We start from the raw sequence: 19,053 nt of genomic DNA on the forward strand, positions 1-19,053 counted from the left end.
TTTTTGACATTCATGAGATAATTTTTATAGTTTTCATGAAGTTTTCCTACATAAAGTTTTCTACAAGTGATTGAATTTTTAACAGCCATTTAAAAATGGATCCTGATTTTTGCCTTTGTATTTTAGATTTTACATATGGTATAACAATTCAGTGATTCTTCCTATTAAAAAAACTCTTCTCAACTTGAAATGCTTTTTGTTAAAGATCATATTGGGACCTGAAATAATAAATTTATCTACTTCCTCTAATTCTCCACTCTATGGGCCTTCCACACACACACCCCTTCCTCCATCAAAAGGGGAAAAAAGTAGAGATCTGTCATCACTGTGAGGAAGATAAATTAACTGAGCTGCTGTCCACCAAGTAGGTGCTGACAAAGCCCCAAATACATTTAAGCTTCTGTACCTTGCTTCAGCCTGTGGTGTGGGCCAGTGGTGACAGTTGTCTTTGTCTTAACTTTGACTCTACTTCTCTCTCTCTTTGCCATTCCTTTCTTTTTCTTTCTCTCTGCTTTTTGAGATTTGTCTCTCTCTCTAGTATTTATATAGCTAGTTCCCTGTCTTTGTGACACTGTTCATTTTTGCTGTCTCTGAAGCTGACAGCCATCTTTCTGGCTTTCTGACTGTGTTTCTCCTTTGTCCCTCTCAGTTTCCCCTTTCAGCAATTGGCTATAAAGAAATAGGCTTTGGACATTATCTTTCTTTTCCTTTTTCCACTCAATTATGTCTCTTAAGTCTCTTGTACTCTTCTTATTCTTCTCCCTTTCTCTTGTTTCTTCCGCATTTCTTACTCTTGTCTTTCTTCATACTTCTTTCTTCTCCCCAAAATACTGGGAGATCTAGAGAGAAGAGACAGAGACGGCCCTACCCTCTAATAGGTAGAGCCTATTTTTCTCTTTCTTTTCTCATTGCCTTATTTTTCTCTTTGAGAATGTATAGGATTTTGAAGACATTTACTGACTGGAAAAAGAATGTCATGATTTGTACGTTATATTTTTGAAATTTTCACTCTAGTAAGAGGCTTTGAGACACTGGAAAGACTGGACTGCACTAGATCTTCAAATCCGTTCTTTTAATTGTAAGACTTTGAGGAAGTTATTTAACTTCTGTGTCCTCATCTTACAAAATAAAAACACCTTTTCAGATTTGTTTTTTTTATTTTTTAAATTTTTTTATTTTTTTTATTTTTTCAAGATTTTATTTATTCGAGAGAGAGAGAGAGAGAGAGAGAGAGGCAGAGACACAGGCAGAGAGAGAAGCAGGCTCCATGCAGGGAGTCTGACATGGGACTCGATCCCGGGTCTCCAGGATCCCACCCTGGGCCAAAGGCAGGCGCCAAACCGCTGCGCCACCCAGGGATCCCCTTCAGATTTGTTTTGGAAGTTAATTGAGGATATCTACTTTAAACAAGAGGAGATACAATATCTTATTTATTTCATCATTCAATAAAAGCTCTTTTCCTTCCTTTTTTCCCCCTATGTGGAGTTGTTTGTATGAAGAGAAGCAAACTGAAATTACGATTGTGATACATAACTGAATCTGAAGTGTTGAGAAGACTACTATTCTGAGTCACATTTCTACTCAGACACTTGAGTGCTAGGGGATTTTGGAGCAAAATATTGACCTCAGTTACAGTGGTCTTATGTTAATACATCATTGTGTTCTTTGTGTATGTATGTGTGTGTATTTAATTATTTTTGTTATGTAACTTGCCTTCTAACAGCCTGTGGCATTTTACTAAATCATCTTTGATATAACTATCTCATTATATAGTTTCTGACAATCAGTTGTATAGATGTATTGATATATAGTTTTGTTTCAATGAGAATCTTTTTTTCTTTTTTAAAGATTCCATTTATTTATTTGGCAGAGGGAGAGGGAAGAGCAGGCTCCCTGCTGAGCATAGAGTTCATCAGACTAGTAGGGCTCTGTAAGCCAAAGGCACAATCGACTGAGCCACCCAGGCACCCCTCAGTGAGAAGGTTTGTTAGTCATTTATAAACTTTTTTTAAAGAGTCTGTTTATTTATTCATGAGAGACAGAGAGAGAGAGAGAGAGAGGCAGAGACACAGGCAGAGGGAGAAACAGGCTCCATGCGGGATCCTGATGTGGGACTCAATCCCTAGATTCCGGGATCATGCCCTGGGCCAGAGGCAGGTGCTAAACCACTTAGCCACCCAGGGATCCCCCTATAAACTTTTTTAAAAAAAGGATCAGAGAATGAGCATGAACTGGGGGAGAGGCAGAGGGAAAGGTAGGCTTCCCACTGACCAGGGAGCTTGACATGGGGCTCCATCCTAGATCATGATCTGAGCTGAGGGCAGACGCTCAACTGACTGAGCCACCTAGGTGCCCTGCTTATAACCTGTTTTTAATGGGAATTTTAAACTATTACTACAAAGAAGTTTCTGAAGGCCTTATTCATCTTATTATATATTATATTCAGTTGTTACAGTCATATAATTTAAAAAACTTTACTGATTTTAACAGTAAAATAAGTACATTGTAGAAATATTAACTTGGAATGTAAAAATACAAAGAAAATTAAAATCATCTTTAATTTCAATCTTAGTGATATTACTCCCATTTTTATATGAATATAAAAATATAAAATTGAATGAATATGAATATAATTTTATATTATAATTATATATATATATATTATATATATAATTTTTTATATAATATATATATGAATATAATTTTATATGAATATAAAAATTCACACACCAACATCCAACATATTTATATATAACACAAATCATGCTTTATAGTTTGATATCCTATTTTTTCATTTCATTTGACATATTGTGAATATCTTTAAAATTATTCAAAAGCATAATTGTAAATGGATATATGGATATGTACTCTTTCATTGTATGGCTATACCATAATAACATCTATTGTTATACTTCCCATTATTTAAAATTTTTCACATTATACACAGCGCTAGAATGAACAACTTCGTAACTAAGTGTAGGCTTTGATAACATCATTATTTTAGGATTGATTCTTTGAGTAGGATTATTAAAGGGGTTAGTATCAATATTTCAAATATTTTTGATACCTAAAGATAATTGATACAGAATACTTCTGAGGTTTTTAGTATTTAACTCTGTATAATTTTAGGGATATGGCTCTTCATAACCTGTGCTTTTTTTCCTAACATTCATAGTCCTAGCATACATGGTCCTAGCATCTATGGATACCTTTCAGACTCTGGCATATGGGTATAACAGATTCTACCTAATATGTCTAAGAAGTAGAGAACAACAAAAACACATAATACTTAAATGCATTGAAAGTGCTTCAAAGTTTAGTACATCCTGAAGATCAACATTATGAAGTTAGCTGTCTTTGTACTATCGATTTCTAGATGAGATTTCTATCATAAATGTATATAAAATGCATAACAGTACTGCTGTTACTATTATAATACATTTTAACAGAGTTTATGGTATAAAGAATGTGTCTGAGGAAGTTATGAAACATTCTCCCTGGGATCCCTGGGTGGCTCAGCGGTTTAGCATCTGCCTTCCACTCTGGGCATGATCCTAGAGACCTGGGATTGAGTCCCACCTTGGGCTCCCTGCATGGAGCCTGCTTCTCTCCCTTTGCCTGTGTCTCTGCCTCTCTCTCTGCTTCTCATGAATAAATAAATAAAAATCTTAAAAAAAAAAGAAAGAAGCATTCTCCCTATCTTATGTGTCAGTCTACATTCTTTCTTGTTACAACGCCTTTCCAGAACAATGCAGGTGATCATTTTTTAAAATGTCTATAGTACTTCTCTTTGGTGAACTACATTTATATTGGTTTCTAATTTAATTTAACTTTATTGTAGTCAAAAACACACTCTGAATTCAGTTCTGAAAATTTTTGAGACTTTTTTTTAATGGCTCAGAATGTGGCCTGTCTTCATGAATGTTCCATGTATACCTGGAAAGAATGTGCATTTTCTAGTTTTGGAGTTTGGTGTTCTATAAATTTCAGTTCAGTTTTAAGTTGGGGTTAATAGTGTTCAGATTTTCTTCATCCTTCCTAATAATTTTGTCTGTATCTTCTGTCAGTTACTGAGAGTAGTGTTAACATCTCAAACTGTAATTTGTTTCTTTTTTTTAAATTTTTTTAAAATTTATTTATTTATGATAGTCACAGAGAGAGAGAGAGAGAGAGAGGCAGAGACACAGGCAGAGGGAGAAGCAGGCTCCATGCACCGGGAGCCCGATATGGGATTCGATCCCCGGTCTCCAGGATCGCGCCCTGAGCCAAAGGCAGGCGCCAAACCGCTGCGCCACCCGGGGATCCCTGTCTGTTTCTTATGTTGGTCACTTATTTGCTTCACTTACTTTGAAGCTCTACTATTAGATATGTAAACATTGAAGAGTGTTGTGTATGCTTGATGAATTGATATTTTTATCCCTCTGTACTGTCCTCCTTTTCCTGGTGCTAATCCCTATTCTGAAGTCTCCTTTGGTGATATTAATATAGTTGCTCCTGTTTTCATAGTTTTGCATGGTGCATATTTTAACCCCTTTACTTTAATCCTATTTGTGAGCTTATATTTAAAGTTTGTCTCTTGCACGTGTAGGGGCGCCTGGGGTGGCTCTGTCGGTTAAGCGTCTGCCTTCGGCTTGGATCATGATCCCAGAGGCCTGGAATTGAGTCCCATATTGGGCTCCCTGCTCAGTGGGGAGCCTGATTCTCACTCCCCCTCTGCCTGCTGCTCCCCCTGCTTGTGTCCTCTCTCTCAAATAATTAAAATCTTTAAAAATAAATAAATAAAGTTTGGCTCTTTTATTTTACCTAGTTTGACAATCTCTGCCTTTTAATCCCCATGTGAGTTCTCTTTTCTTTCTTTTTTTTGGGGGGGAGGGGTCAAGTTTACCCATTTCTTTCACTCCAGTCCTCATGTCTGGCAACCACCAATCTGTTCTCTATCTGTGGACTTGGTGTTTTGTTTTGTTATTGTTGTTAAGATTCCACACATAAAAAAAATCATGCAGTATTTGTCTTTCTCTGACTTATTTCATTTAGCACAGTTTCTGTGAGGTCCATCCATATTGTCATTAATGGGAAAGTCTCATTCTTTTCTATGGCTGAATAATATTCCATTTATGTACACACACCATGAATTCTTTATCCATTCATCTATTCATTGGCATTTAGGTTGTTTTTATGTTTTGGCTATTGTAAATAACGCTACAGTGAACATGGGAGTGCATGTATCTTTTTGTGTTAGTGTTTTTGTTTTCTGCAGATAAATATCCAGAAGTAGAATTGCTGGATAATATAGTGGTTTTATTTTTAACTTTTTGAGGACTCTCCATACTGTTTTCTATAGCGACTGCACAAGTTTATATTTCCATCAACAGTGCATTCCCTTTTCTCCACATACCTGCATCACTGGTTATTTCCTGTCTTTTTTATAGTAGCCACTTTAACAAGTGTATAGCAATATGTCATTGTCATTTTGATTTTTTTTTAAAAGATTTTATTTACTTATTCATGAGAGACACACAGAGAGAGAGGCACTGACATAGGCATAGGGAGAAGCAGGCTCTCTTCAGGGAGCTGGATGCAGGACTTGATCCCTGGACCCAGGATCACGCCTGAACTGAGGGCAGACTCTCAGCCACTGAGCCACTCAGGTGTCCTATCATTTTCATTTGTATTTAAAATCCCTGCTGGCTAATGATGTTGAGCATCTTTTCATGTACCTTTTGGAAAAATATCTATTCAGATTTTATGCCAATTTTTTAAAAAAGACATTTATTTAAGAGAGAGCATGCAAGGACAGAGGGAGGGGCAGAGAGGGAGAGAGAAACTTAAGCAGACTTCACACCAAGCACTGAGCCTGTCATGGGGCTTGATCTCAAGACCCTGAGATCATGATCTGAGCCAAAACCAAGAGTCAGTCAGTCAGACTGAGCCACACAGGCACCCCTTTCTGCCAATTTTTAAATCAGGTTGGTTTGGTTGTTATTTTATTTTTTATTTTTGTGGCTATTGAGTTGTATGCATTCTTTATATATTTTGGATATATCATGACCCCTTATCAGATACATGATTTGCAAACATTTTCTCTTGTTCAATAGGTTGCCTTTTCATTTTGTTGGTGGTTTTTTTGCTGTGTAGAAGCTTTATCATTTGATTAGTCCAATTATTTATTTTTGCTTTTCTTGCCTTTGATTTCAGTGTCAAATTTGAAAAGTCATTGCTTAGACTGATGTCAGGGAGCTTATTGTCTGTGTTTCCTCCTCTTCCTCCAACCCTTCTTCCTCCTCCTCTTCTCCTTTTTAAGATTTTATGTATTTATTTGGCAGAATGCAAGCACGGAGAGCTGCAGGCAGAGGGAAAGGGAGAAGCAGGTTCCCCACTGAGCAGGGTGCCTGATGTGGGACTTGATCCCAGAACCCTGAGATCATGACCCAAGCCAAAAGCAGACACTCAACTGATTGAGCCACTCAGGCACCCCTGTCTGTGTTTTCTTCCTAAAGTTTTATGGTTTCAAGTGTTACATTCTATTCTTTAATACATTTTGAGAATTTTGTATATGGTATAAGATAGTAGTTAATTTCATTCTTTTTCATGGGTTGTTCAGTTTTCCCAAATGCCTTTATTGAAGAAACTGTCCTTTCTCCATTTGTATTTTTCACTCCTTAGTTGTAAATTAATTGACCATAAGGGGTTTATTTCTGAGCTCTCTACTCTGTGCCGTTGATCTCTATGTGAACTTTTATGCCAACTGTAGCTTTGCAATATAGTTAAAAATCAGGATGTATGATTCCTCCAGCTTTGTTCTTTCTCAAGAATGGTTGGCTATTTGGGGTCCTTTTTAGGACTGTGTTTGTTCCATTTAAGAAAACCCCCATTGGAATATTGATAGGAATTGTGTTGAATCTGTGGATTGCTTTGGGATCTATGGACATTCTAACAATATTTTTCTAATCCATTGAGCATGGACTATCTTTCCATTTTTTTATGTCTTCATCATTTTCTTCTATCAATATCATATAGTTTCCAGTATATAGTTTATACAATTGGTTAAATTTATTCCTGGGAATTTTCTTTTTTAATGATTATTTATTTATTTGAGAGAGAGAGTGTGCGCGCCCAAATATGGGGGTGTGGAGGGACCAAGGGAGGAGAAGCAGCTCCCTGATGAGCAGGGAGCATGACATGGGACTTGATCCCAGGACCTCAGGATTGTTACCTTAGCTGAAGGCAGATCCTTAACCGGCTGAGCCACCCAGGTACCCCTAGATATGTTCTTTTCTTGCTATTTTTTTTTTTTAAGATTTTATTTATTTATTCATGAAAGAGACAGAGAGAGGCAGAGACCTAGGCAGAGGGAGAAGCAGGCACCATGCAGGAAGCCTGATGGGGGACTTGATCCTGGGACTCCAGGATCACTCCCTGAGCCACCCAGGCGTCCCCATACTTTTTATTTTTTAAGACATTTATTTATTTATTTATTTATTTATTTATTTATTTATTTATTATTTGAGAGAGAGAGAGAGCGCACGCGCAGGCACTGGGAGGAGCAGAGGGAAATGGACAAGCAGACTGCACTGAGCTAGAGCCCAAAACAGGGATCAGTTTCATGATCCTGAGATTATGACCTGAGCTGAAATCAAGAGTCAGATGCTCAACTGACTGAGCCACTCAGGGACCTTTTTTGGATGCTATTTGAAATGGGATTGTTTTCTCAATTTCTCTTTCTGATAGTTTATTGCTAGTGTGTAGAAATGCACCAGGTTTTTTTTATATTACTTTTGTTCCCTGCAATTGTATTAAGTTCACTTCTAATTCTAACAGTTTTTTTTTTTTTTTTTTTTTTTAAAGATTTTATGTATTTACTTGATGGAGAAAGAAAATCCAACATGGGGCTTGATCCCAGGACCTCAGCATCATGACCTGAGCTGAAGGCAGATCCTTAACTAACTGAGCCACCCAGGTGCTCCTAACAGTTTTTTGGTAGAGTATTTAGTTTTCTGTATATGTAATAGTATGTCAACTGAGAATAGTGACCATTTTACTTCTTGCTTTCTTAATTGGATGTCTTTTATATCTTTTTCTTGCCTAATTGCTCTGGCTAGGACTTCCAATACTATGTTGAACAGAAGTGGCAAGAGTGGGCATACTTGTCTTGTTTCTGATCTTAAAGGAAAAGCTTTCAGCTTTCCACCATTGAGTATGATGTTAGCTTTGGGTTTGTCATGTGGCTTTTATTATGTTGAGATACATTCCCTCTACACTTAACTTTGTTAAGAATTTTTATCATAGGGCAGCCTGGGCGGCTCAGTGGTTTAGCACCATCTTCAGCCCAGGGTGTGATCCTGGAGACCCAGGATCGAGTCCCGCGTCGGGCTCCCTGCATGGAGCTTGCTTCTCCCTCTGCCTGTGTCTCTGCCTCTATCACTGTCTCTCATGAATAAATAAATAAAATCTTTAAAAAAAAAGAATTTTTATCATAAATCAATATTAAATTTTGTGAAATGCTTTTTTGCATCTGAGTTGATAATATAATTTTTATCCTTCATTTTTTTATCCTTCATTTTTGTTAATATAGTATATTTCTGTTAAAGTATAATCTGCCTTTTAATTCCCATCTGATTTTCACCCTCTACCCTTTTGCCTTCATAATTTTGGATTAAAAACATTTTTAGAAACCTTTTTTATCTCCTCTGTCAATGTTTATCTGTACCTCTTTTTTTTTTTTAGTGGTTCCTTTAGGGATTTATAGTATGCATTCTTAAGTTTTTTACATTCTGCCATAAACTAGTAATATATCACTTTACATGTAACATAACCTTGAAACACTGCTTCCATCTGTTACTCTAGTCCTTTGTGTTAATGTTGACATACATTTTACTTCCAAAAATGTTGTAAACCTCATAGTAAATTATTAATACTGCTTTAGACAGTTATTTATTTTTTTTAAAGATTTTATTTATTTATTCATGAGACACTTAGAGAGAGACATAGGCAGAGGCAGAAGCAGGCTCCATGCAGGGAGCTTGATGTGGGACTTGATCCAGGGACTCCAGGATCACGCCCTGGGCCGAAGGCAGGCGCTAAACCGCTGAGCCACCCAGGGATCCCACAATCAGTTATTTTTAAAGAAACTACAAAACAAGGAGAAAAATCTTTTATATTTATTCACTAATTTGCCATTTTTTGTATTTTTCATTCCTCCATATATAGATTTCTATATCTTTGGTATTTCTTTCAGCCTGAAGAACTTCATTTGAACACTTCTTGTAGTGCAGTTCTATTGGGACAGAATCTCTCAACACTTGTGTATCTGGAAATGCCTTCATTTTGCCTCTGCTTTTGAAAGACCTTGTCTTAGCTCAGGCTGCCATAACAAAATACCATAGACTGAGGGATATATATATATAACAGAAATTTATTTTCTCAGTTTTAGAGGCTAGAAGTCTAGATCCAAATGCCAGCATGGTTGGTTTCTGGTTAGGACAAACTCCAAGGCTTGTAGATGGCTGCCTTTTTACCTTGTCCTCACATGGCAGAGTGAGAGGGAGGGAGAGAGAACAAGAGAGAGAATGAGAGTGAATGTGTGTGGGTAGGCATGAGCAAACACGTGCTCAGGTATCTCTTATATGGGCATTAATCTCATTATAAGGACCCTACATCATAACTCATCTAAACCAAATTACTTCCCAAAGACCCATCATGTCTTCAAATACCATCATGTTTGGAATTAAGCTTTCAAGACATGAATTTGTGGGGTAAAGGGACATTGAATGTTATGGACTTTCTCACTGGATATAGGTTGAAGGTTTTTATTTTAACACTTTAAAGATGCCATTCCATTTTCTTTTTTTTTTAATTGTGGTAAATATGCATAACACAAAATTCACCATTTTAGCCATTTTTAAGTGTATGATTCAGTGGCCTTAAGCTCATTTACAGTGTTGTGCAGACATCCTCAGTATCCATTACCAGAACTTTTTCATGTTTCCAAACAGAACTCATTAAATGGGTTACCCCATATACTCCCCATTACCCACTTCACCACATCTATGGTAACTTTATTATACCTTCTGTCTCTATGAATTTGCCTATCATTGGTTCCTCTTATGAGCACAGTCATACAATATTTGTCAAAGGAGACAAAAGTCTTCAGGAGAGTGGGAGAGAGGCACTGGGTCTCACACTCTAGAAGGTACCTGAAGTCCCCTTTCTGCTTTAGCGTTCTTTCTTCACTATTAATAAACCTTGAAGTAGACCAGTCTTGATACTCTTGTTGAAAATCAGTTGACCTGGGGATCCCTGGGTGGCTCAGCAGTTTGGCGCCTGCCTTTGGTCCAGGGCGCGATCCTGGAGTCCCGGGATCAAGTCCCGTGTCAGGCTCCCGGCATGGAGCTGGCTTCTCCCTCTGCCTGTGTCTCTGCCTCTCTCTCTCTGTCTCTCTGTCTATCATGAATAAATAAATAAAATCTTTTAAAAAAAAAAAGAATAAAAAAAAATCAGTTGACCGTATATGTAAGAGTTTATTTTGGGGCTATTACATTGGCCTTTATCCATACTTATACCAGTATTATTTCAAGTACTATATTATTTCAAGAACTATAGCTTTGTAATAAGTTTTGAAATCAAAACATTTGCATCTTCCAACTTTTTTCTTTTTTTTCAAGATTGTTTTGAAGCAAAAAGTCCATATGAATTTTGTGATGAATTTTTCTGTTTCTGTAGAAAATATCACTGAGATTTTGATAGAGTCTGTACATTGATTTGGGTAATACTATCATCTTGATAATATTAAGACTTCAATCCATGAACATGGCATGTCTTTCCATTTATTTTTGCCGTCTTTAATTTCTGTAAGCAGTCTTGTGTAGTTTTCAGTGTACATGTCTTTCACCTTTTTGGTTAAGTTTATTCCCAGGCATTTTATTCTTTTTGATATTATTATAAATGGAATTATATCTTAATTTTCTTTTCATATTGTTTATTGGTAGCATTTAGAAACACAACTATGTTTTCTGTGTTTTTTGTCCTGCCACTTTGCTGAACTTGTTCATTAGTTCTAACAGTTTTTGTGAGTGTATATGGAATCCTATAAATCTGTGAACAGAGATGATTTTACTTCTTTATTTCTAATTCGGTTGCCTTTTATTCATTTTTATCTCATTGCTCCTCTTTAGAACTCTGCTTCACAAATGTTTGTTACCTCACCATCCCTAAACTGATCCCCACCTACTCTGCTTTGAGAACTCCTGTGTTCTGCTTGGGCTTCCCAGTGGTCTGCACTGTGCTTCCAAGCATAAAGCTGAGACAGTTAAGGGCTACATCATGAATTCTTTTTCCAGGGATTACAGTATGATTCTGCCTACTATCTAGTTGTCCAGTACCTGAAAATAGTTGCTTAAAATAATTTTCCCAGTTTTATATGGCAAGAGGAAGTCTGGTAATAATTACTCCATCATAGGTGGCAGTAAAAGTCCATGTACTTTCTACATTGTGACAGTTCTTGTACAATAATGGCTTTGTTAATGAATCTTTCACCTTTTTTTTTTTTAACCTATCTTTAACAATTTGCTCAGTTACTGATTCAGTTCTTTCTTTAAAACATACTTTCTGACACCTGAACACACTACATACTATGGCTTAATTTAGGTTTCATTTTAGTATACTTCCAGACTTCAGGTCTTTGTAATTGATTCATATGCTTACTAAGACTCAGTTGTGTTTGTTTCCACAGATTTTTATGCCAGTTTTACTTGAAATTGTAATTACATAATTTAATTGAATACTATGATCTGATTGCTATATAGGGGACAAAGTTCTTTTCGTGACAGTTCTGTTGAATACTTTGAAAAGACAATACTGGTGAATTTCTAATAAACAATTTCTGTCGAATTAAGTGGAGGTTAAACAATTATAAAAGATTGTAGTGTAAAGAAATCACAAAATTCTAAACAAATTTTGGACCCAACGTGTTTCACAGATATTTTTATATTCTAACTTCATATTTAAGAAGCCAAAACTATATGATATATTTTCTTGGTGGCTAGTGTAAGAAATGACATTTGGAATTTACTCACTGGACCTATACCTGTTAAGTACTGGCCCTGTTATTATTTTATTAAAAGGATGTACATGTATGCTTTTTGAGTTATAATACAATGTTTAAGGTATGAATGGATATGTATGCACATGCGTGCATATGTGCATGTATATATTTACATGCTTAGGGGTCCCCTCTTGTCACTAATATTTTCAGTTAACTGTCATTTCCTAAGGCAAAAAGGAGACTTCTCTTGGGTACTTTCACTTTTATTCTTACATTAAATTAACAAGAAATTGTCTTATATATAGTTTATGTGCCTCCTCACAATGTAGTTTGACTTTCATATCATTGCCTCTTGAATATTGCTTTATTAAACCAGAAGCATTTAGCTTTGGATCCATTATTTTTTATTATTTCCAGCTTCCTTTCCAGATTTAATTTCATTTATTGCTTAAACCATCTCTTGATTTTAAGAAGTTTATTTACCGTCTATTCCTTTGCCTTAATATTAATCAGCAGTTATTTAGTTCTTTACTGCTGTGACTTTTGTAATAATTTTTAATGTATGTTAGCCTTTTAATTTGTTACCAGGGTATGTGGAGGACTATTTGATTAAAAAATACAAATTGGATCTTTACAAACTGTAATATGTGACTTCCAAGTGCTTTGTGGCTACACTCTTTTGTCCTTTTCAGTTTCTGAAAAAGCTCTCGCATGTCTTGTATAGCTACATGACTTAGTGATTTAAAAATCCAAAACCTTTGGGAGCATTGGATTAAAAAGCAAAAATTAAGTCTTTTTAATTCTTAAAAAGTTGATCATTATTATTATAACTTTCTTCTTGTTAAGTTAAAAAATTGTTAGCTTAATAACTTAAGAATGCTTCAGTGAAGCATCTTGGTTTTCACTGAGGCAATATTGATCATTTATTTGTGAAGCATGACTTTTGTAGTAACTTTCACTTGTTTCAAAGTTTATAGAAAATAAAGATTGTTTCAAGTGTTTCCCTGTAAAACTGATTGATGTGTTCCAGTGGATTTTCCTGATTTGGGGGGGAGAAGTTTATTTCTGTATCATTTTTTTTTAATTGTAGCATTCTGAAAAAAAAATTGTACTATTCTGTCATGAAATAGTGCTTAGCAGACTTGATCTAGCTACCCTGTATGTCAAATCATGCACTACAAAATAGACTGTGTACAGTACTGATCTGAAAATTTTTGCCATCCCCACACCATTATGTTGGGGAAGAAGAATTTATTCTGCCCTTCAGGGTCCTTCAGGGATGAACTAAGAATCAAGTTGACATGAGACAGATTAACAGGAGAAAACCAAATTTAATAGTGTACATATGGCAATTCACATAGACATGGAATTCCAAACACAGTTGAGCAATGTGATGCTTATCTGAGCTAAGGAGAGGGTAGGAGTCTGAAGCTACAATGGGCAGAAAGACCATTAGTGGGAAAGTAAGAAGAGGTGTTAAAAAAAAATTGCCTTATTGTATACATAAGTTTCTTAGTAAAGAGGACTCTGTTAATAGCTCTTTTTCTGGCACAAGCAGGAAGTTAAGGGGGGAAGTAAAGAGATTTTCCTAAATCTGCTGGGTTTTGATTGATTTTTTTTATTTTTTTTTATTTTTTATTATTTATTTATGATAGTCACACAGAGAGAGAGAGAGAGAGAGAGAGGCAGAGACACAGGCAGAGGGAGAAGCAGGCTCCATGGACCAGGAGCCTGACATGGGATTCGATCCCGGGTCTCCAGGATCGTGCCCTGGGCCAAAGGCAGGGGCCAAACCGCTGCGCCACCCAGGGATCCCTTGATTGTTTTTAAATCAAAATAATGTTCATGCCAAGTTGTCCTGTCTCGAGATGTCCTGCTCTTGGTCCCTACAATTACAAAGAGATTGCATATTTGTATGATGTTTCAGAATTATATTTTAGGTAGTTAGATTTTAGGTGAGTGTTACCATCTCATGCTGGTTTCTTCTGGTAGCTGCTCTTATAAAGTAACATAATATCACTTGCGTCAATTTTGAAGAAATTTTGTTAATTTTTTTGATATGTTTTTACAAGTCAAACACCAAACTCATCCTCTCCTTTATAGTTCCATGTGGGAGAATACACACTAAATAAATTCAAGCCAATTAATATATACCTGTGTTTCTATGCCTTTAAAGAATAAATGGAAGTTGGCCTATCTTGTTGGTGGCAATATAAAATTTGACCACAGTTTTGGGAAGCAATTTGATAACATTTCAGGGACCCTGAAAATTCTTATAACCTTTGACTTTGTCAATTCTACCCTCCATGACAGTTAAAGGAATCAGCTTACTGAGATTTTCATTGCAGTGTATTTGAAAGGCAATAATAATGAAATAATTTGATTTTTCAACAATGAGAAATTGTTGCTGATCAGTCTGTCATAGCCACTAACTCAGGAAATAAATGAGTGAATCCCCGTGCACTGTGTTAGCCAACTGCTCCATCCCAGGGATTCCTGAGGGGCCTGGACAAATCTGAAGCATAGCTTCTAGCTGTGTTTGCCAACAGTATTGCTGAACAAACTTGTTGCGACAGAAGCCAATAACTCAAGAGACAAGGATTTGGAAAAGAGAAAGAGAAATTTAATTCAGGTGCCAGCAGCCTTTGCAAGTGGCAGGCACAAGCCTTTACAACCTACTTCTCTGCTGGCAAAATGGATACCTAGAGTTTTATTGGGAGAGTTTGAGGAGGGTGGGGGTTCCATACAAGAAAGCAAGCAGAGTGTATGATCATGGGTGGCAGTCCATATGTGTTTAGACCATGATCCCATATGGGCTGAGAAGGGGATACGTGGGGTATGGTCTTCTAGGCATTCCATTACTATCTCGGCTTTTCTGGTCTGGTGTTGGAATGTTCCAGTCATTGCAAAATGTCTTTGTCAATGCCTGAAGGAAGTGCAATAAGAAATAAGCACAATGGGTTTTAGTTAGAACTTGAGTTAAGCAGTCTTGTCTATTTCTGGTTAACTATTGGCATCTATAGTTAAACAAGAGGGCTCCCTGACAAAATGGCTAAGACAATGTGACATATCAACTTAATAGATTTTTAATGAGGCCATTAAAACAAATATGAACACTGGGTAACTATATGTTAAAAAACGTAGTGATATGATACTTAAAAATAATCAGTGCAAAATATTGGTTTAACTATGTAAAGTGGATATGTATATGGATAATTATTGGTAGGTAAAAACACTTAAAACAGTTACTAGGGTGTTAGGCATATGGATATATTTTTATAAATTTCTCTTTAATACTGTTACAGTGTTTACCAGTCTCATTAAAATCATAAGTATCCTGAAGGAATCATCTTTTTGTCCCTCATCATTATGTATTTTCTGATACTCTTTCACCTTTAAAACCTGATTTAATCCTTCCAAACAGTGCTATGACACAGGTATTGTGATACAGTTTAAAGGAGGAAACGGACATACAGAAAGGTGAAATAGCTTGTCAGTATTGCACATGTAACAAATGGTGGAGCTGTCTGGGTTTCCTCCAGATTCATCTGAATTCTACTTCCTTGCTGTTACCCAATATTGTATTTCACGATATGATTATTTAGTTATTTCTCCCACACATTACTCCCACTATGGGTGTACAAATTGTAAACTTAGGAATAAAATTTTGTCTTTTTTTTTTTTTTAAGATTTTATTTATTCATGAGAGACACAGAGGCAGAGACAGGCAGAGGGAGAAGGAGTCTCCCTGCGGGGAGCCTAGTGAGAGACTCTATCCACCACTCTGGGAACACGCCCTGAACTGAAGGCAGATGCTCAACCACTGAGTCACCCAGGTGTCCCAAAATTTTGTCGTTATATGCTCTGCAGCCCCTGGCATAACTAACTTGGCATGGTAGGATCTTTGATTTTGAGTTGAAACAAATAAAGGCAAATTATATCTTATTCTTTCAATTACATGAGTGTCATAGGCTTACTAGTATGTGTTTTCATACTTTGTAAAACCAATTTAATGTATATTTGACTCTGTTTTTGATGTATCCAACAAATGGGACATTCAGCTCTTTGAAAAAGCTACATTTTTCTCTTCTCCAGACTTGTAGCAATTTACTGACTCTAATTACAAAACCCTTTGTTGTATTTTGATTACAAAGTTTTCAAGGAAGATGGGAGATTCTCTGCATCTTAATACCAGCTTCTTACTATTTATTCACCCTGTCCTTTTTAAAAAGTTCATATTAATTTTCATGAGAATAGAGACGATGCATGTACTGTTTTGAGCATTGTGTCCAATAACATGGTAGGTGCTGAAAAATATGTTGAGTAAATGAGATATATTCTTTTTGTTGTCTGAGGTATGCATTTTACATATGTTAGTTGTCATTTTACCTCATTTTGTTGATTGTATAGCTAGCAAATTAAGAAAAGTTTATTCATTTGCCCACATTTGGGACTCAGCCCTTTGCCTTTAACCATTGGTCCTGCTCAGAAGGATCTGGGAGTAATGAAAATGGTTTGAGATTGAGAAATGTCTCTAATTCTTAGGTTTTTTTTTTTACTTGTTTTATGATTTGCAGCATTTGCATGTTACTATTTCTATCTTAACATTTTATTTAAAACTTTTGGTTCCATGATAGCCTTACCCAGTATGCAAAATGTAATGTTACATTCCAACACTGTTTCATCACCTGGTTGGATTCCCACATCGGTGCATTTGCAATTTTTATTTGTATCTTAATTTTTATGGCCACTGATTTTTTCTTTTTAGAAGTGCTTCAAGTTCTTCCGTGATAACTAAATACATTTGTTGGTTATGCTGTCAACTCTTTATATTTTTCAAAGTGTAAAATTTATTTTATAAAATGCCCTTCATTATTTATGAGATCATTTCATGAATTTCTTGTGCTAAGTATCTGTGGGGTACTTGAAAGGAAGTTTTTATTACAGATCTAAAATTGTTTTCTTTTTAACATCTCTCATGGTTGAAGTAGAATATAAACGCAGTCTTCAAATTTAGATCAGTTTTAGCCCTGGAATAAATTTAAATACATAATTGGTAACTAAAAGTTTGCAGTAGAACAAGTTTCTGTAACAATATTTGTACTTAATGTTCCAGTATGTGCTTTATTAAAACTTTTCAACAGTGTGTTTTAGTGAACTTATTATCAAAAAGCCTGGTTAAAATTTTGGCTCTTACGGATGTACAGGGAGATCAAAAATTCCCCAAAGTGGTGAAAACCTTTTTCATTTATTTCTCTTTATGACAAGTGTAAACTATTAAGGTTAAGTGGGTGGGGCAACTGGAAGTAATTACTAAGGCCAGTGGCATTTTTGTGGTTTAATAAAGGCAGAAGCTAATTATTCAGTTTTTATTTAAGTGAAATGGTGCCAAAAAGGAGGTTCCTGCAGAGCAGCTGCACTCCTTCAGTGTTACCCTAATTTACCAAAGACACAACTGTCACAAACAAAACTTTTAAACTTGATATATAGCCACAAAAGTAAGGAGGCTTTTGTTTGGAGTGCATGCAGAAGAACTCCTTTATACAAATCAACCGGCAGATGACGGACAATGATGAAAATTTGATTCTTTGAAGTCATAATAGTCATTGAAATGTGTGAAATTCTGGTATTGAAAAGAGAGCGACCAGCAAGACTCTAAATCCTGGGTGGTTGCAAGAAGCTTGCTGGGAGGTTTTTCTGCATTTTGACACCAACTTCCCATTGCTTGTTCCCTGCTTCCTTTGTTAAAAAAAAAAAAAGTTGAATTCACACAACATAAATGGGGACAGTTGATAACCGAATCATACAGTTTTTATATGGAAAACTAATATTTTATAATGGAAATCGGTGTTTGAAAGAATAAAGTTTATTTACATATGCTGGCATATACTTTCTTAATGATTTTTAAAATTCCTCTTCCATTGAACTATGAAATAGTTATGAACTTATGAAATAGAAGGTAAGCTGTACGCTCTTCCAGAATTTAAAATTGTAGAAGAGATGATACTGAAAGAGTGGAACTTTGGAATTATGATATGCATCTTTTCAGTAGCAGATATTTGAATGCCTTTCAGTCTACAAATCACTAATTATTGCTTCTTAAAAATCACATTATTATACCTATGATTGTGAAACAAGATAATGACATTCTTTAATAATCGGAATATAGGTTTTATGCTTACTCATCTGTTTAAAAGTTTTGAAATTCAGTAAATTAGTGTGTATTATCCAAAGGGTAACTTGATGTATTAAAATTTATAGATAATCATTAGCTAGTGAGTCTTGAGTTTCTTCAGGTAAAATCTTTAAGACTTCCTATCAAATGCGATTTAGCTTTTCTGTGGTCATAGAATATCATGAATTGTTATTTATAAATATTTTACCAGTAAAATGAGAAATCTATAAAAGGCAATATTGACATCTTCAAAACATATCTTTTATAAGCGTTTTGTTTTGTTTTTAAAACACAGGTGATCCAAATTGCAATACCAGAGTAGAAGTCTAGAGTTGATGTCTTTGGTTTTTGGTTCAATGTAGTTTAGTTTGCAGATGTTTTTATTTATTTATTTTGAGGGAGAGCAAAGAATTCAAGACATAAGTAAAGATTTCAATATAGTGCCTCATAGTTCTTTTCAAGTATTACATTGTTTTAATGGAATCTTGGAGTGGGAGCTTTTAGCCCATTGAAATGTGGCTTAAAGGACAGGTTCTTCTGTCACTAGCTGAAGCTGTGTGGATGAAATGATAACAATAGTGTCGTAATGCATTTTAAAAGTGTGAGAAATCAGTTTGTCTAGACTAAGAGTGTGCCTACAGGGACTAGGAATTTTAGAGCTTCTGTGCCCTTTAGGTGTCAAGTATGTGAGCGATGCCAAGCCTTTTCATCCTCGTCTTTGGCAGCAGCTCAACTGGGCTGCAGTACCTTACATGTCTTTTGCCGGCAAAAACAGATTCTGTGTCAGGACAACTTGGTCTTCAAAATTCAGTAACTTATTTGTGCCAGTGCCAACTTT

General features: G+C 35.8%; 1 protein-coding gene across 1 annotated transcript in view; it reads left to right on the forward strand.

Moving 5' to 3' along the window:
- The window catches only part of NDUFS4 (NADH:ubiquinone oxidoreductase subunit S4), a 112,025-nt gene that overhangs the window by 56,760 nt on the left and 36,212 nt on the right, over positions 1–19,053 (forward strand). Inside the window, exon 3 of the mRNA XM_055324839.1 lies at positions 18,891–18,997. Coding sequence (XP_055180814.1) covers positions 18,891–18,997 — 107 coding nt within the window. The remainder of the gene's footprint in view (positions 1–18,890; positions 18,998–19,053) is intronic.

Source organism: Nyctereutes procyonoides, unplaced genomic scaffold, assembly GCF_905146905.1.
Source record: "Nyctereutes procyonoides isolate TBG_1078 unplaced genomic scaffold, NYPRO_anot_genome, whole genome shotgun sequence".
In the NCBI taxonomy this organism is placed as follows: Eukaryota; Metazoa; Chordata; class Mammalia; order Carnivora; family Canidae; genus Nyctereutes; species Nyctereutes procyonoides.